The sequence below is a fragment of the Erithacus rubecula genome (assembly GCF_903797595.1).
Source record: "Erithacus rubecula genome assembly, chromosome: 3".
Taxonomy (NCBI): Eukaryota; Metazoa; Chordata; class Aves; order Passeriformes; family Muscicapidae; genus Erithacus; species Erithacus rubecula.
The window spans coordinates 1,050,118-1,069,151 of record NC_136689.1 but is presented as its reverse complement, the minus strand read 5'-3'; the positions used below and the strand labels follow the sequence as shown (position 1 = coordinate 1,069,151).

Here is a 19,034-nt window from a genome sequence, read left to right as displayed (position 1 = left end):
TTGTCATGGAGGGTTGGGAGTGCCCATCCCTGGAGGTGTCCAAGGAATTCCTGGATGTGGCTGGGATCTTGGAGATCTTTTCCAACCTCAAGGATTCTGGGATAAACTTCCTGCCTGTGGATTCAACCAAGGAGCAGCAACACCCTGTGAAAAATCAGAGGATTTGGGAATGTCCCACTGTGCATCAAAGTGTCCCAACTGGAACTTTGTCCCTGTGCTCCTTTCCCATCCCAGAGATCCATGGCATTAATTCACTCAACACTCTCCAAAACTCTCATTTTTTTTACAAAAAACACAAAATGTTTCTCTGCATTGTTTGGTGTTTCTCCTTGGAGAGGAATAATTAGGATAATCTATGGCATTCTTTGGATATTAGCATTTAATGGCATTTCCCACTCTTTGGGATTGCAAGGCAAAGAAGCGATGAAGGCAACAATTAATGGATTTCTTTTGTTTCCAAATGAAGTGGGAACTTTGCAATTACTGCCTCACATTCCCTGCATGAGGCAATAAATACAAACAATCAATATAGAAAATATTACCAAACCTAGATGGGGATCCTTTTACAAATAGAAAAAAAATATTAATTAATTTAGGGGGATATTTTAATTAATCTATTTTAACTCCCTCTGTCTATCAAAGTAAATGAGTGTGATGTGTGCACATCTTATCAAGATGCAAATACGTGTGTAAATGTGTATATTGATGGATGAAATATTAGCAAAAGAGCTGTGCCAGGATAAAAAAAAATATATTTTTATTTCCAAGGTATTATTGTTGATATTTTCTTGTCAGTCCTTTGTATTCCTCTCAAAGGAAGGGACAGCACAAAAATGGGCCAAGGGATGTGGAATCCACAGAATTCCTGGGAAATCCAACATCCCTCACTCCAAGGACATCCATACTGACAAGAGCTGCTATTTTTCACCCCAAAGTGACACCAATATTTTGCAATATTTCTCTGCTGGAGTTGAGAAATGGGGAACAAGGGTGGCTTTGTCCCACTCTGTCCCAGAAGAGTGCTGGGTCACAGTCAGGGTTTTGCTCCCCAAAAATTAAAGGATTTCAGCTCAAGATGTCTTGGAAATCTCTCCCAGGTCTGCTCTGAGCACCTTGAGATTTCCAGGGAAAATCCCCCAGGTGCTGTTTGCTCTTGGAACACCTGGCTCTCTCCTTTTTTTCTACTTCCCAACTCACCTGCTGTAGGAAAAATCATCTTTGCCTTTCCCAGCTGTTCATCTTTCCTGCTCTTCCACAAATTTTCCCCTTCATCAAAAGCCCTGAAACAGAATTTTCTGATTTCATTCTTTTCCTTTCTGTTTGTGCAGCACAGGAATTTAACCCTTTTCCTTCTCTGTCCTTCTGTGGTCCCTGCAGGTGGGCTGTAAAGTAGCTGTCACCTTCTTCCTCTACTTCCTGGCAACCAATTACTACTGGATCCTGGTGGAAGGGCTCTATCTCCACAGCCTCATCTTCATGGCATTTTTCTCAGAGAAGAAATATCTTTGGGGATTCACATTATTTGGCTGGGGTAAGTCGTGGCTGCTCCTCAGGGCTGGCCTGGAAAAGCCTCCTGGAGTGTGGAGATACAGAAATTTGGGAGAGGGGATGGAGGCAGGATGAGCATCAGGGGACTCTTGCAAGGAGAGTTTTTTTTCCATCCTGGGAAGTTTTTATAATTCTGGAATTGTGGTGTTCACCCTGTGGCTCTTCAGGGGTCTCCAGAAGGATCAGCCCAGGCTTGGAGAGGCAGCACAAAGAGCCAGGGAACCCCAGGATGGGTTGGGGTTGGGAAGAACCCTAAAACCCACCCATTCCATGGGCAGGGACACCTCCCACTGCCCCAGGCTGCTCCAAGCCCCATCCAACCCATCCTTGGACATTTCCAGGGATCCACACATTTTGCTCCCCCACATTTTGCCACCCTTCCAGGGCAGGAAATTAAGGGCTAAATTTAGGATGAGACAGCCAATTTCAGGGATTTATCCCCATCTCTTCCCAGGATCTCCTGCTGAGAAACCAGTGCTGAGCTGGAGGGGCAGAAATCTGTGGGAGGTTTTGAGCATCTGCTCCCAATGAGAGCCCTGAGCTCTGATTTCCTCCCTCAAACCTCAGCTAGTTCAAACCCCTGAGGTCTCCTGAGCCTTGGAACACCACTGGAAAACCTGCAATTTGTGGGGAAGACTTTTTTATTTTCCTTTTCTTTCAACTTGGGCATCTTTTTGCCTGAGTAATGAGAAAGGGGAGGGATGTGGGTGCAGGGAAGGGGCTCATTAGGAGAAGAAGTTGTGGGCACGCACATTTCAGAGGAGAATGGGATTTCTGTTCCCTCCTGGCTTTAATTTTGGCTTCCCAGGAGTTACGAGGTGCTGGGACAATAAAACAACTGCCCACAGTTGTCTCAGAGTCTGGAGGCTGGGAGGAGAGCAGGGAATGTTCCTGATGATCCTCGAGGATGTAAGGAAGGGTTTGAACAGGAATTACAGCAGGAAAACCTGTCCAGAGGGGGCTGTGGTTACCTGGGCCAGCACCACTTCCTAAATTCCACATCCCAAATCCACCTGGCCACATCCTGACTGTAATTTAGGACAAGGTTCAGGTGGGCACCACCCCACCCCCATTCCAGAATGAGATTTTTATGGAAAAATGTTGGTGGCTCTCTCCAAAGGTGGAGCTTGAAGCAAGGCAGGGAACACAGAACTGAGTTTATGAAGGGTTGCAGATTTTTGGGATTCAATACTCCAGCCTTTCTCCATCCCAAATGGGATACAGGGGAAGGAGCTGCTTCCAAACCTCCTGTTCAGCTGCTCCAAAGGTCAGAATCTGCTGCTGCTGACAGATGCTAAAGATGGGAAGTGTAAATATAAAAATATTCCAAAGTGGGAATCCATCTCTCAGGAAAAGCCTGGTCCTGGATGGCTGGAAAAATTTTGGGGAAATAACAAATTAAGAGAGATTTGATGGGGCTTGGAGCAACCTGGGAGAGTGGAAGTTGTCCCTGCCCTTGGCAGGGGATGGAATGAGATGGGATTTAAGGTCCCTCATAACCCAGATCATCCTGGGATTCTATTTTTGGGGATTTGGCATTTCTTATCTCAGCTGCTGAGGGACAGAGAGGGCTTTGGATGGCACCTCTTTGCTAAAGCAAATGAACAAAACCCCAGCTAAATTAAATTAGAAAAGAGAAATAAACTCATCTCCCTCCAAACCTCCAGTCTCTGTAAAAATTCCCCTCTCAAAAAAAAAAAATAACACCAAACTGCAAAGAGAGCAGACTTAGAGAAGCAATTCCCCAGAGGGAACTCAGGAGGAGAGGGAAGCAGCTGGAAAATAATGTTGTGTGTTTAACAAGCAAAACCAAAGGAAAACGTTGGGACAGGCAGGGATTGCTCTCATTAAGGGAATAATCTGCTGCCAGGGAATAATCATTTTATCAGAGCAACCACAGGGCTGGAGTCACACCTGTCACAACAGCCAGCATCCATCCCCAGGCTTCCAGGAGTCTGTGGAAAAGTCTCTGGAATGAGAACACAGCAGTTGGGATTGCTTTGTTTGGATTGGGACGGTGATGTCCACACAGGCACCAGCTCAGGAGGATTGTTTGGATAATTTTTGGGCACTGCAAAGGGCAAAACTGATCCAGGAGCCACTGGAGACAGTGGGAAAAATTCCAGTTCCCTGCAGCAGGCACTGGATGCTGCCCACACCTCAGCAATGAGTGACAGGGAATCAGGGATGAGTAATTATTGCACAGAAAACACAGATTTGCCCTCAAAACTGGGCAAATGATCAGCATTGAATTTGTGCTGCCTGGAAATCTCCAAGGTGGAAACGGAGTGAAAATCACCCTGCAGCATCTTATTTCTGGGAAAAGCAGGACAAAGAGCAATTCTTTGATGTCATGTCCATGGATTTCTGTCCAGTATTTTCAATCCACATCCTCACTGGCACAAGCTCCATCAAAATCCTCAATTCCCTTTTTCCAAGGGAGACCCTGCTGATGGAAAGGAGCTCGTTCCATGCCAGCACCCACCCAAAATAAATAAATAATGACATTATGGGCAACAATAAATCCCTTGGGAGACTCCCAGCTCCCTGCAGCTGTTTTTTGAAGGAAGTTTAGGAACCATGACCAATAGTCAGGAAACCCAAGCTGATTCCATTGGTGTTTTTCCTTCACACCACGTTAATTCCCACACACACTGCTGGGCTGCCCTGGATTTCAGCAATGGGGAATTGCAGGGACACCTGGAAAAGATAAAAAGGAGGGTGGGAGGTGCTTCAAAAAATTCATGATGATGAGCCCTGTGTGTTTACCCAAGCAGGAATAATCCTTCCCAAAAAAATTTATACCAAGCAGGACCAGAGGTCTTAAAAGTATAATTGTTATTCTCATGTAATGTCAGAAAAAAGGGGCACAGAGGGACTCATAAAACACAGGCATTGTTCCTCAGAGAGGCTTTTAAATCCCAGGGAATTGAGACCAGAAATCCCAGACCTACACAAGATCTTTATTCCTAAACTCCCTTCCAGCAGCCACTCCCTCACTCCACATGCATGAAACCCATTTTTCCAGCTGCAGGGAGACACAGACATGGGAAAAGCCCTGGAGGGGGTGGGGTGGCCAGCAGATCTTTCCCATTTTCCAGCTGCTGGGGAGATTCCTGACTTTATAGCACCTGCATTGTACACACTGTGTGTGTGGCTGGAAATGCACAGCGCATACAATGTGGATTCTGTACAAGTCACTGACGGCACGGGGGGCTGGGCTGGAGCTGGGGAGGACATCCATTCATCCATCCATTCATCCATCCATTAATCCATGTATCCATCCATGTATCCATTAATCCATCCATTCATCCATCCATTAATCCATGTATCCATCCATTAATCCATTAATCCATCCATTAATCCATGTATCCATCCATGTATCCATTAATCCATCCATGTATCCATTCATCCATCCATTAATGTATTAATCCATCCATTCATCCTCCATTAATGCATCCATCCATCCAGCATCCATCCATCCATCCATCCATCCAGCATCCATCATCCATCATCCATCCATCCATCCATCATCCATCCATCATCCATCCATCATCCATCCATCATCCATCCATCCATCCATCATCCATCCATCCATCCATCCATCCATCCATCCATCCATCATCCATCCATCCATCCATCCATCCATCCATCCATCCATCCATCCATCCATCCATCATCCATCCATCCATCATCCATCCATCCATCATCCATCCATCCATCCATCATCCATCCATCCATCCATCCATCCATCCATCATCCATCATCCATCCATCATCCATCCATCCATCCATCCATCCATCATCCATCCATCATCCATCCATCATCCATCCATCCATCATCCATCCATCCATCCATCATCCATCCATCCATCCATCCATCATCCATCCATCATCCATCCATCCATCCATCCATCATCCATCATCCATCCATCCATCATCATCCATCCATCCATCCATCCATCCATCCATCCATCCATCCATCCATCCATCCATCCATCCATCCATCCATCCATCCATCCATCCATCCATCCATCATCCATCATCCATCCATCCATCATCCATCCATCATCCATCCATCCATCCATCCATCATCCATCCATCCATCCATCCATCATCCATCCATTCATCCATCATCCATCATCCATCCATCCATCCATCCATCATCCATCCATCCATCCATCATCCATCCATCATCCATCCATCATCCATCCATCCATCCATCCATCCATCCATCATCCATCAATCCATCCATCATCCATCCATCCATCCATCCATCCATCATCCATCCATCATCCATCCATCCATCATCCATCCATCATCCATCCCATCCATACATCATCCATCCATCATCCATCCATCATCCATCCATCCATCCATCATCCATCCATCCATCCATCCATCCATCCATCCATCCATCATCCATCATCCATCCATCCATCCATCCACCCATCCATCCATCCATCCATCCATCCATCCATCCATCATCCATCCATCCATCCATCCATCCATCCATCCATCCATCATCCATCCATCCATCCATCCATCCATCCATCCATCCAATCCATCCATCATCCATCCATCCATCCATCCATCATCCATCATCCATCATCCATCCCTCCCTCCCTCCATCCATGCACATGTTGGATTTTTTGGGATAACTGTTTTCCCCTGGTTATTTTATTGTTGCTTGGGAGCTCAAAGTCAGCACAGGATTATATGAATGGGAACTGTGTCTCTTCTTTAGCTCAGGACAGGCAAGAGAAGAACAAATTCCTGTCAGATACATCCAGATCTCCCCAAAAAATATCCATCCTTCAGCCTCAGAGCTTGGCTGTAGCAGGAATATCCAATATTCCATGGACAGCCTTTCAACATGGCAGTTCCCCTGTGGATATAAAGTAAAAAAATTCAGTTTGAATGATTTTCCAGAGCCTGCCCTACTTTCCATGGATAGCTGGATACCAGGGAGGAGCAAAGAGCTGCTGCCTCTCACCTTCCCCAAGCCCTCACTTCCCAATGTGACAGGTCAAGGATTTTCTTACCAGTGCCAGCAGCACAGGGAATTGTGGAGGGGGATGAATTCCTTATAAATGTGGCTTTGTAGGAGCCCTGGGCCTGAGTGAGGCTCTGTGTTTAATTATTTATGCTTTCTTATATTACCTGGGCATTCCCAGCTCCCAGGCTGGATAAGGGCCCCCTTGTCCCTGGCTTTGGGACACAGTCCCTGCTCCACACCCCGTGGTCAGGAAAACCTTTAAGCACCCTAATGAGACTTAAGTGCATGCTGAAAGTTAAGCCTGGGCTTATCCCTGAGCCCCAGTGAGCTTAGACTGGGAACAGCCTCTTCACAGTCCCCGCTGATAAATGTCGCCTTTATTTATTTTTTAATAATTTTTTTTTTTATTTTTCCCCCACCTGAAAGGGGTCATTCTTCCTGAATTTGTGGAAGCTACTGTGGATTGGATCCTGCTTTTTAAGGGAAGCCAGTAGGGGACTCAGTTGTACAAATAACTGGACCCTAAAAAAAAAAAAGAAATAAATACAAGGTTGCATTTGGATATTGGGGGATTTTTTTAACACGTTTCACAGGGAAAAGATGATGGCCCAGGGTAGGTGTGCTGAAATCAGGATGGTTCATTTGGGAATGAACCTTTGGCTGGATATTCTGGAATCATAATCCTAAATTTCAGCATTTCTGTGCTTTGTGCAGCAGCTCTCTTGTATTGAACAAGAGCTTCCAATCCATCCAGGGATTTCTGGGAGAAATTGTCTGAGTCTGACTCTTGCTCTACCTTCTCTTGATGTGAAGGAAGGGAGGAAATATCTTGGAGAAGTTGTTCTTCTCCAAGACCATTGGAATTATGGAACAGTTTGGGTTGGAAGGGGTGTTGAGGATTGTCCCATTCCTGAGCATGAGCCATGAGCAGGGACACCTCGCCCTGTCCCAGGTGCTCCAAGTGTCCAACCTGGCCATGGACACTGCCAGGGATCCAGGGGCAGCCACAGATTCTCTGGGAATTCCCAATTCCCAATATCCATGCATCCCATTCCTCTGGCAGGGGAGCCATTCCCTGTGTCCTGTCCCTCCATCCCTTGTCCCTAGTCCCTCTCCAGCTCTCCTGGATCCCTTCAGGAGCTCTGAGCTCTCCTGGAGCTTCTCCTCTCCAGGGGAACATTCCCAGCTTTCCCAGCCTGGCTCCAGAGCAGATTCCTCTGTTTCCCATGGGATGAGTTGCTGGTTTCAGTCTCAGGTTCCAGCACTCTCAGACCTCAGAGATCATCAAGTCCAACCATCCCCCAGCTCTGCCAAGGCCACCCCAACCATGTCCCCAAGTGCCACCTCCACAGGGCTGTTAAATCCCTCCAGGGATGGAGATTCCCCCCTGCCAAAGTGTAACAGACCCTTTTGGGGAAGGAATTTTCCCAATTTCCACCCTGTCCCTCCCCTGGCACAGCCTGAGGCTGTTCCCTCTCCTCCTGTCCCTGTTCCCTGGAGCAGATCCCAAACCCCCTGGCTGTCCCCTCCTGTCAGGGAGTTGTGCAGAGCCAGAATTTCCCCCTGAGCCTCCTTTTCTCCAGCTCAGCCCCTTTCCAGCTCCCCCAGGAGTTTTCCAGACCCTTCCCAACTCCTTTTCCCCTCAATATCTTTCTTCTGAGCTCCCCAAACTGAACCAGCTCAGCTCTTAGATGTGACAGCTCAGCCCTTCCAACTCTCAATTAAGCCTGAATAATTAAAAACTGCTCCTTCCCCCTTCCCCTAACCCACTCCACCTGGAATTTTGGTTCTGGAGCCCCCACTGACCCCTGTGTTCTTTTGCAGGACTCCCTGCTGTGTTTGTCACAGTGTGGGCCAGCGTCAGAGCCACTCTGGCTGACACAGAGTAAGTCCCACTGGATTTCCTCCTCTCCCTTTTATTTTGTGGCATTTATGGGTGAATTCAAAAAGAAAAAAGAAGCAGGCAAAGATGGAATTCTGCTCTGGTATCATTAGCTTTCAGAGGAGAGTGGTGGATGGAAGGGAAGGATGATTTTTCCTTTCATTTTGCAGGATTCAGTAAATGGGAATACCTGCAGTTGTTATCCCTTGGGGATAAAGGGATTGTGTCACAGCTGGGCAGGGAAAAACAAAAAAAAATCCTGAATGAATTTGGGACACAGCAGCTGCAGCACAGCCAGAGAAGTTTGGTGGTGGTAGAACTGTAACTCCTCCATGGGTTTGACAATCCCAGAATGGTTTGGGTTGGAACAGACCTTAAAGCTCATCCCATTCCCCCCTGCCATGGGCAGGGACTCCTTCCACCATCCCAGGTTGCTCCAAGCTCCATCCAAGCTGGCCTTATCCCCCAAAAATTCACAGTTTGACCACACATATCCCCAGGAAATCCCAAATGTTTTTTTCATGGGAAGGCACTGCTTCCCAAAGGGGATTTCAGCTGCAGGCTGGGCTGGTGGATCAGCAGAGCTGCTGAGGGGTGACATCAGTGACACCAGCTCATCCAGAGCAAAACCCTGGAGTCTGCTCTCCCTGGCCTTTCCTGACAGGATGCTGATCTCTCCTCAGGTGTTGGGATTTGAGTGCTGGCAATTTGAAGTGGATAATTCAGGTGCCCATCCTGGCAGCTATCGTGGTGAGTATGGGATGAGTGAGGGGCTGGGGGGTCCTTGGGAAGAGCTGATCCAGGATTTCCTGCTCTGAGCTCCCTGTTAGCAACAATCCTGCCTGATAATAATCCCCACTTTGAGGGGTTTATGTTTGTCCTGCTGAGAATTTCAGCAGCTGAATGTGGCCAGAAGGGTTTGTGAGTGATTGCAGGGAGAGAAAAATCCCACATTTTTAGGGCTGAGACCCTGAAATCATGAATGAAACCAACATTCAAGGCAATATTTCCAGCCCAGATGATCCTGGAAACTCTCAGGGGTCATAGCCAGGCATCTCCAGTGGGAAGAGATGGAATTTGGGGTCTGTAGCTGGATCAAAGGTTTTCCCTGGCATGTTTCAGTGTCATCCCATTCTTTCTGAGCTGATAAAGGTTTGGGAAGCCCAAGGTGGGAAGGGAAATGAAACCATCCCAGCTTTGATTGGATCTTTAATCACTGAGAGGGGATTATTCCAACCCCCAGCCAGAAGGGAAAGGAAGGATCCAAGTGAAATTATCCCAGCACAGGAGGAGCTCCCCAAAGCTGGAGAGGGTGTTATAAGAGTTAATTATCTGCACAGGGTGAATTCAATTATGTCCTAATTAATGAATTCACTCATTACCCTCTTCCCCCCTCTCTTTATTTGGGGTTCTCCATCTGATGGAATCAATGCAAAAGAGCTCAGGCACTCCCCCAAATCCCACCTCCCTTTCCATCATCCATGAGTGGAGCTGGTAGGAATTTCTCCAAAGTCCAGAATCCAGAATCAGGCTCTTCCTCCTGCCTCACAAATCAGGAGGTGCTCAGTGTGGGTGAGAAGAGCACCAGACATGCAAAAAGCAGGAAATTTTCTGAGGTGGATGTGCTCATCTGTGCCATTAGGTGAGATTTTTTTAAGGGGTTGGGAGAGGGGCAGGATTTCATCCTTCTGGTGGAAATTCTCCACCTGGCTCCAGCAATTCCTTGGAAGAAACAGATCACCCAGACCACATCTTTGGAAATGGAACAGCAGAGGCTGGAGAAGAAAGTTCAGATGGTTCAATTAAATGAATTCCAGCAAGCCCATTGCATTTCATTTAAAGGCCAATTAGCAGAGGAGAAAGAGCCCAATTGAGGCTCATCCTTGGAAAAATAAGGTTTCTGCAGGAGGCTGTGCCTTTGCCCTGGCAATTTGCAAGTGCAGCTGTTTATTATGCAAAAATATTCCGTGGGTTGTGTCTGTTTAATTTCTGTGGGTTCCCATTGTTCACTTGGCTGCTTCTGCCATCCCCACACTGCTGGACTAAATCCTGCATTTTCTGGATGAGATTTTGGAGGCTGAGGGGGTTTTAAATCTCTCCACTTTCTGCTAATTTGGATGGGATTCCTTTGTCTGGATTTCTTTTCAAATTTAGCACATTTGGGGAAATCAGAGGAGTTTCCCTCCTCGCTGTGATAAAGTTGGGCATCTTTAATTTTGCTGACAAATGCAGAACTTTGGAGCCTTTAAAGATGGAAAAGCTCCTACAGAGACACAAATCCTGTTTAGTTTTTCCCTTCCAGATGGTTTCCAAGGAATTAAATGCCCCCAGGCTCTGTGCTTCCCTTCTTGTCAGTTTATCTGTTCCTCCTTTATAATTCCTGTGCCAGTCTGGAAATTTCAGCCAAATGGGACTCAGGGAATTGGGTTGCAGGGATGCAAAATTCCCACAAACCTCATGAAAACAGAGAAATGGGTAGAGGAGAGAATTTTCCCTCGTGTCCCAGTGATGGAAAGGGCATGGCACATCCTTCCCTGCTTTTTTTTTTATGGATAACAATTCCAAACCAGCTTGCACCTCCTTAAAGGAGAAGGAATCCACCCACAGGAGACAAAGCCATGGCAAACCAGGCCCTGCTGCTTCAACAGCTCAGAGAATTCCTGGTTTTCCTGGGAAGGATAATTCACCATGAGAAGGACTCTCCAATGGTCGTGGTGGGATTTCTGCCATGGAAATGCTGGAACAGGGATCTGCTCTGGCTCCAGCCAAAATGAACCCAAGGAGATCTCCTGGCCTGCCCACAGTGGTCCTTCCCTGGAACTCTCAGCTGTGTGTGGTGTGGGATTGAGTGTCTGGAGAAGCTGAAGGCTCCAGAGGAATCCATGGGTGTTATCCAAGAGCATGGATCTGCTCAGTGCAGTTCCAGTGCTTCTGCCTCTACCCTCTCCATGACCCCCTGGATGGGTTTGGCCAGGCCAGCAGCTGGTGGAATATGGGGAAACAAAACTCTGGAGAGCTCTACAAAGATGGGAATGTCCCCAGTGTCAGCCCATCTTTCCTCTCCACGTGGTGCTGCCATTAAATTTTCCTCAGCGTGTTCCTGCAGGACAAGATTGGAATCATGAAATCATCAAGGTTGGAAATGTTCCCCCAGATCAAATCCAGCCATTCCCTCACCCCACCATGGTCACCACTAACCCTTGTCCCAAGTGTCACATCCACAAGAGGTGGAAGATCAAGTCCAACCATCCCACCAATTCCCAGGATGGGGATCCCACCAATTCCCCAGGGAATTGATATTCCCTGACTGTCTGTTCCACCCTCAACACTTCCCAGAGGAAGCTCAGCAGTGGAAATGTGGGAGAAATCCAAATTTCATCACTTTTCTACATTCTTGAGCTCTGTGTTTTCACCATGGTGCATTGGGCTTGTTCCTCTTTCCTTTTGCACATGGAAATGTGGGAAGACACCCTGTGAGTGTTCCTGGTATCCTGAGGGGGTTTTAACCCCAGTTGGGCTGTGAAAGACAAATAAAACCTCATTTTGGCCTTCTCCAGGTGCCTGCTGGGCTGCTGGCTCAGGTGTTTCCATGTGAGATTTCCACACCTCTGAGCAATTCCAAGAAGGTTAAAAATCCTGGGATCATTCTTGGAACACTCACCCCTCCCACAGGAGCAGCTCCCTCACCTGTGGGGCACCATCAGCTGAACAACTCTGCTATTTTCACCCATTTCTCACAGTTCTCATTTCTTTCTTGTTTGTTTTTCTTTGCCTTGCAGGTAAATTTTATTCTCTTTATCAATATTATCAGAGTCCTTGCAACCAAGCTCCGAGAGACGAATGCAGGGAGGTGTGACTCAAGACAACAGTACAGGTGAGTGTCACCTGCCCTGTCCCCTCCCTGGGAGGGGACAAAGCCCTTGGCTCACCCCCTTGGCTGAGGAAAAAAGCCTAGGGTGACACTGGTGCCACCAAAAACTTGCAAAATTTGTTGTCTTCCAAGTGTGGCTAACACAGAGCAATTTAAAACTCTCCTAAAGCTTTCAAAACCCAACCTTGCTGGAGGTTAGGGAGGAATTCCAGCTCTTCAGCCAGTTTTTGAACCAAAAGTGCAAAAATAAAAGGTTGGTTGTGCTGCTGAAGGCTGTGAAATTTGTATCAGTTTATTTGCTTCTTTTTATTTCCCTCCTGTGCTTTGTTAAGCTTGGCCTATTTGTTAAACCTGCTCTTGAGGGGGTGTTTCAGTGCTTTGGCTGAACTGATAAAAATATTCCAATTTTATTGCATTTTTTATTTGGTTTTCCTTTGTTAATTCCCTTGACAATTCAGGTTATTTGTAGCATGGTCAAAAATTGGATGGAAAAATCAAGATTGCTGGGACACCATGGCTGCTTGAGAGCTCCCTTGGGATCTCCTGGGCTGCCCAACAGGACACTTGGGAAGGGGGGAAAAGTGGAACAATTTGGGATGTAAACCATGAGCTCATTGCTCCCACCTCCCTCTCCAAACACACGTTTGAGGCAGGAGGGAGATTTGGCAGGAAAACACCTCCCAGTTTTCCTCTCTGCCCTGTCAGGGCTCTGATTTATCCATTTATTTACTTCTCCCTGGCTGAAGCTTTGCTGTTAATTATGGTTTGGATGGGACCTGCTCCTTTTAAAGTGTTAAATTCCCTTGGTGGTTTGCAGGCTGATCCTGTGCTGAGGTGGAGCTGCTTCCTGAAAAAAAAAAAAAAAAAAAAAAAAGAGCTTTTCCAAGGGATGCTGAAACCCAGATCCCTCTTCCCCTGGATATCTGCAGTAATTCCACTCCTAATTCCCTCCAAATCTCATTGCACAGGAGGCAGGATGGATTCCCCTGTCTTGCCTCAACAGAGTGGTTGAGGTTGGAAAAGATCTCTGGAAAATGATTCTCCAACCTCCTGCTGCAGCACTGCAGGGCTTGTAGGATGGAGATCCATCCTCCAGGATTTGGGGGCTGATGGAGCCTCAGGGCTGGAATTTAAATTCCTTTCCACCTTCCACCCCAAACCTGGAGCTGCTCTGAGGCTGGAAAAGGCACCTCAGTGTGGTCACCCCTCAAGGGCAGGTTGAGAGCTGGGACTTCACTCAGAATTCCAGGCTGGAATTCCACCTGTGCAAGCATCCCCTATCCAAGGGGACAAGCAGAGAGCAGCTCGTGCCTGGTGCCAAACCTGGCTGGGTTGGAGGTTTATCCACTCACTAATTCCTGCTGTATTTTTTTTTTCCCTCTTCAGGAAGCTGCTGAAATCTACCCTTGTCCTTATGCCTCTGTTTGGAGTTCACTATATTGTTTTCATGGCTATGCCATACACAGATGTGTCAGGGATTCTTTGGCAAGTTCAAATGCACTATGAAATGCTCTTCAACTCTTTCCAGGTACTGGAAATCTGGGAAAACTGGGGGGATTTCACTGGGGAGGAGAATGTGGGTGCAAGGCTGGGTTACACAAGAAAATATTTTAGCCTCAAATCTGTTTTTTTTTTTCTACTTGCAAAATGCAACAAGAAGAGGGGAAGTGTGTCCAGTAAAAGAGTTTTTTTCCCAATGCCAGGATCCCATTGTCTCCAGTCCTCCAGGACACTCTGCTGGCTCAGGGACAGCTCCTTGTCCACCACCAGCTCCATCCACAGGGAATTTTCTCTCTTTCCCTCTCCTGCCCCACATTTTTCACACACATTTCCCACTGCAGGTTTTGAATGTCCCCAATCTCAGAGAAGTCCAGGGGTGCTGGGCAGAAAAAAACCCAAATTCCCCTAAATTCCAATTAATTTGTTGTTTCTTCCTCCTTCCAGGGATTTTTTGTTGCCATCATATACTGTTTTTGCAATGGAGAGGTGAGTCATGAATATCTTCATTCCCTCCTTTTTTGGGTTAATTCCACACCCAGGTGGACCAGCACATCCTCATTTTTTTAACAACAAACTTATTTTTTAGTCAATATAAAAAATTCAAATTCTCATTTTTGTTCTGGTGAAAAACCCCCAGGTCAATATGCCACCAGTAAATGAGCTACTGGAAGCAGCTAATGGAGAAAAAAAATTGGAATTTTTGATTTCCTATCACAAGTGCTGATTAGTGCTGCTTCATTTCAAAGTAAGAAGAAAAATGGATTGATCGTCACTGATTAACAAAAAAAAAAAAAAAACAACTGGATTTCTCCAGGCTCTTTTGGTTTTTTTATCTATTTTCAGAATAATATACTTTTATTTCCTCATTTCCATTCATTCCTTCTATTGCTGTTAATTAAGAAAATGGATGGTCATGGATGCACCCCAGGGAAGAACTTCCATGGACTGGCTTAAAATGAAAAAAATTATGGATTTTAAGGGGAATTTATGAGTTACATTTAAGGATTTTAAGGGGAATTTATGGCTTAAATTTATGGATTTTAAGGGGAATTTATGACCTAAATTTATGAATTTTAAGGGGAAATAAAACTATCAAATCACTGTGTACATGCTGCAGATAAAACGAGGATAAAATCTAAGGGGACTTGATCTCATCCTAACTTTAGCAACCTACTGAAGTCCAAAATTCCCATTTCTAGGAAATTTTTAGGGAAATTCTATGGGAAATTCATTCTAGGGAAATGTCTCAGGATTCAGGTGCCTCTCAAGGTGGTTTTCCCACTCCCACTCGATTTTCATGGGATGTTGAGACAATTCCCTCCTGGATGTGCTGCACTCCATCCCAGAGCTTCCCCACTTTTCCAGCCAGATGTTTTCAGCCATTCCATCTTCCCAGTGCCCAATGTTTCATTTGGAAAAGGTGGATTTAATATGAATTTATTGTTCTTTCCAACTTCATGCAATCACGAGTTGGCCCACAAAGACCAGGAAATTCCAAGTCCTTGCAGAGTTTCTCACCCATTCTATGGATTCCACATTTTTCTGGTGTTTTCCTTCTTCCCATGTGGGAGCCCAGGGTGTACCCCTGGCCTCCTTGGGGGTCTCAAAACCCCCCTGGTAAGGGTCTCAAAAACCTCTGAGTGAGACCCTGGTGTCACAGGTGCTGAATTCCAACCCTGGGGGAAGTTGTCAGCACAAAGAGAATGGAAACAAGCTACCAAAATCAGTAAAGTGTAAATTAGACCTTCAGAATGTATAAATAGGTTTTTTTGGAATGTTTATGATAAGGGACACGTGGCCAAGATGGAGAATTTGGGGGGTGGACCTTTTGCTCCTTCTTCTTCTCCATGTCATCCATGCTGGGTGACACGTTGACACTCTTGGATTGGATGGGGTCAGGGCTGGACCATTTAATAAAATTGTATTGGAAAAATTTTATAAACATGTAATACACAGTACAAACTATATAAGATCAGCCCTGCCCTCAGCAGGCAGATCCCACCATGGATGCCAGGCTGAGCAGACCCTGCTGGGCAGGCAAAAAGTGCCTGAGATAAAATATAATAAACAATCCTTGGAACAAGAGAAAACCATCTCCAGCAATCTCTCTTTGGCTGCTTCAGAAAAAACCAGGGTTTGAACCACCTCATGTCCCTCTGGGGTGATCTTGGGACAAAGGAGAAACCCCAGACTGGGACATTCCCACTCACAGGGATTTTTTTTTTTTTTTTTTTTTCCTTTTCAGGTCCAAGCAGAAATAAAGAAGTCATGGAGCAGGTGGACTTTAGCACTTGACTTCAAAAGGAAAGCTCGGAGTGGGAGCACAACCTACAGTTATGGACCAATGGTTTCCCACACCAGCATCACCAATGTAGCCACCAGAGGGGCCCTTGCCCTGCACCTCAACACCAGACTGATGCCAGGGACCCTCAATGGGCACAGGAATTTGCCAGGCTATGTCAAGAATGGCTCCATCTCTGAGAATTCCGTGCCCTCCTCCGGCCCCGAGCACTACAACAAGGATGAGGAATATCTGAATGGCTCTGGGCTCTATGATGGGGACAGACCCACAGTGCTGGTGGAAGAGGAGAGAGAGACTGTGATGTAAAGACTTGGAGAGGAGGGGGAAAAGGAGAAAGGAAAAAAAAAAAAAAAAAAATCAGCCAAAGGATGAAAAAGGTTCCTGGAGAGCGTTGAGTGGGAAAAGAGCATCAGGTGGATTCCAAGGGTTTCCATGCAGTTTCTTTGTTCTGTGGAATGAGGGATTAAGTTATTTGGGAGAGGAAAAAAAAAAAAAAAAAATAGTGAGGCACCAATGTGGCTGGTGGGTGATCCCATCCATGGATAACAGAGCTCTGCAGAGCTGGGAGCTCCCCAGGGAGGGCTGCAAAGCCCAGCAGGGTCCTTGGAGCCCTTGGGAAGTGTGGGGGCCAAGGGATGGGAATGTCCCCCAGGAAAGCAAGAGGGAGCAGGGAGGATGTGGTGCCATCGTCCTGGGAGGGGACAAGCCACCCTGGGGGTGAGTGGCTTGGGTTTGGTTTGTTCCCTGCCTGTGGCTCTGCCTGGTGACACACACAGGGCTGGGAAAGGTTCCTGATCCATTGGTCATGTTGGGTTCAACCAGTTCTTCTTCCCTTGGGAATTGTCACTCCTTGGCAAAATGCTCCTCTGGGGTGGGGAGGGTTAACAGCTTGTGGGTGCAGGCAGGGATTGTCCCCTCCTTTCCCTGGGTCCTGGGAGCAAGGCAGCAGCAGTTTTAGGGTGGGATGTGGTTGTGGAATGTGCAGCATTCCCAGAGGGTGCTGGAGAGGGAACCACCAAGGGCAGGGAATTTGCACATCCCAGGGGGAGCTTGTGGCTAAAATCAGTGCCCAGGGTGGACAACTCAGCCCTCCCTTTTTCTGGGTGCTCCTGGAAAGCTGCTTCAAACTGGGAATTGTTCCTCACTCTGAATATCCCATTCCACAGGGTGGTGGAATTCTGGAATTGGGTTGAAGGGTCTTCACAGGTCACCTCATCCAACCCCAGCCATGGCAGGGACACTCCCACTGTCCCAGGGTGCTCCAAACCCTGCCCAGTCCAGGATGTCTCTCTGAGCAATTAATCCAAACCCTAATGAGGAAGAAGACTCCACCAGCTGCTCTTCTGATTAATTTCAGATTAATTTCCTCAGATTCTGAAGGAAGTCAGGAAGAGCAGGTGGGATCCTGAGTTTGTGTCCCACATCTTTATCACCCTCTCAGGCCAAATCCCAGTGGAATTTGGGATCTTCTCCCTTGGCATGGCTGAGGTTTGGGTTCCAGCCTGGTGGGGGATGTGGCTGGGAGGTTCTGGCAGGAGCTGGAGCTCCTCTCCATCTATTGCAGGGCACAGAATCACAGAATCCCTGAGGCCAATATTTATTTGTGATGTTCTTTTCTTGTTTCACCTCATTAAAAGAAGTCAAACCTCATCATAACCATTTCCCACCAAAGAAGAGTAATCAAAATATCAACTTTTCAATAATTAATCCATTTTCCTGCTCTCTTCTTCTCCCTCTGCTGATTTTTCTGGCTCAAAGACGTTTCTGAGTTATCATTTCACTGCTGGAACAAAGCAAAAATACCAAAAAACCCCAGCCAGTGACTCACTCTTTGCTTGTGTTTGTTACTCAAGACTGAGAACATTTGACAGTCCCTCAGAAATTCAAGGAATCAGCAAAAGCCATAAATTTATTTATAAACAAACATAACCCCCCTCCTAAAACTCAGCTCTCACTGAAATGAATTCAACACTGGATTATTTAGGATTGAAATAAATCAAACCCGTTGTTAAATGTAGAATATTAAATTTCAGGCATTAGGGTTGTGGAGAGGGATTTTTTTTTTTTTTTAATCCTTTGAATTGCAAATCACAAATAGATTTTTCCTTCCTGAATATTTCTGTACATGAGCAACATTCCATGCAAAAATTGGGATAATGCTGACACTAACACAGAAGGAAAACTGCTGGATGTGTTTGCCACAGTGTTCCCATCATCCCTGGGCTGATCCCAAATTCTTGATCGAGGATATGGATCAGGATCTGGTATCAGGGTCAACCCCCCTGGATTTTAGTGAGACAGAATCAGATCTGGGATGTCTGGAACAAAAGGAGAATTCCTAATTTTGGGCTGGGATTTACCCTGGAAGGACAAAGAGAATGATCCAGTTGGATTCAGAGCAGGACTGAGAACATTTCCCAAGGAAATGTTTCCCAAAAGTCTGAGTCCACCTGGAATGACATCTCCTCTTCTGCGGGATTTTTCCTGTGGAAACACAAACCTGGGAGGGGATTGTTCAGGATTCCTCCTCTGCCCTCCACAAATCCTGCAGGAATGGCAGGATCCTGCTCCAGACCCAGCCTGGGATCAGCAGGTTGGAGCTGAGTGCAAACAAAGCATGGAATTGTCATCATGGAATTGTTGGAATTGTGGTCATGGAATCATCCCAGAATGAGCTGGCTTGGAAAGGACCTTCAAGCTCATCTCATTCCCTGGGCAGGGACACCTTCCACTATCCCAGGTTGCTCCAAACCTTTTCCACCTTGGAAAAACAGCCAAGAAACTTTCCCAAGTTCACTTCAAGGAGGAGGCAAAGATCCAAAAGAGCTGTTCCTTTTTTTTTTTTCATCATTTTCCCTCCTCCTTCATGTCAGATCTGTACTCTTTTCCTCTCATCCTAGAAAACATCTGGCAACATCTGGAGCTCCATGGAG

General features: G+C 46.5%; 1 protein-coding gene across 1 annotated transcript in view; it reads left to right on the top strand.

The window, feature by feature from the left end:
• Nucleotides 1–16,423, top strand: part of PTH1R (parathyroid hormone 1 receptor) — a 78,167-nt gene extending 61,744 nt beyond the window's left edge. Inside the window, exons 7-13 of the mRNA XM_079302811.1 lie at nucleotides 1,378–1,531; nucleotides 8,371–8,431; nucleotides 9,112–9,178; nucleotides 12,208–12,302; nucleotides 13,686–13,827; nucleotides 14,244–14,285; nucleotides 16,045–16,423. Of these exons, the coding sequence (XP_079158937.1) occupies nucleotides 1,378–1,531; nucleotides 8,371–8,431; nucleotides 9,112–9,178; nucleotides 12,208–12,302; nucleotides 13,686–13,827; nucleotides 14,244–14,285; nucleotides 16,045–16,407 (924 nt within the window). The 3' untranslated portion in view covers nucleotides 16,408–16,423. The remainder of the gene's footprint in view (nucleotides 1–1,377; nucleotides 1,532–8,370; nucleotides 8,432–9,111; nucleotides 9,179–12,207; nucleotides 12,303–13,685; nucleotides 13,828–14,243; nucleotides 14,286–16,044) is intronic.
• Nucleotides 16,424–19,034: the final 2,611 nt, after the last annotated feature.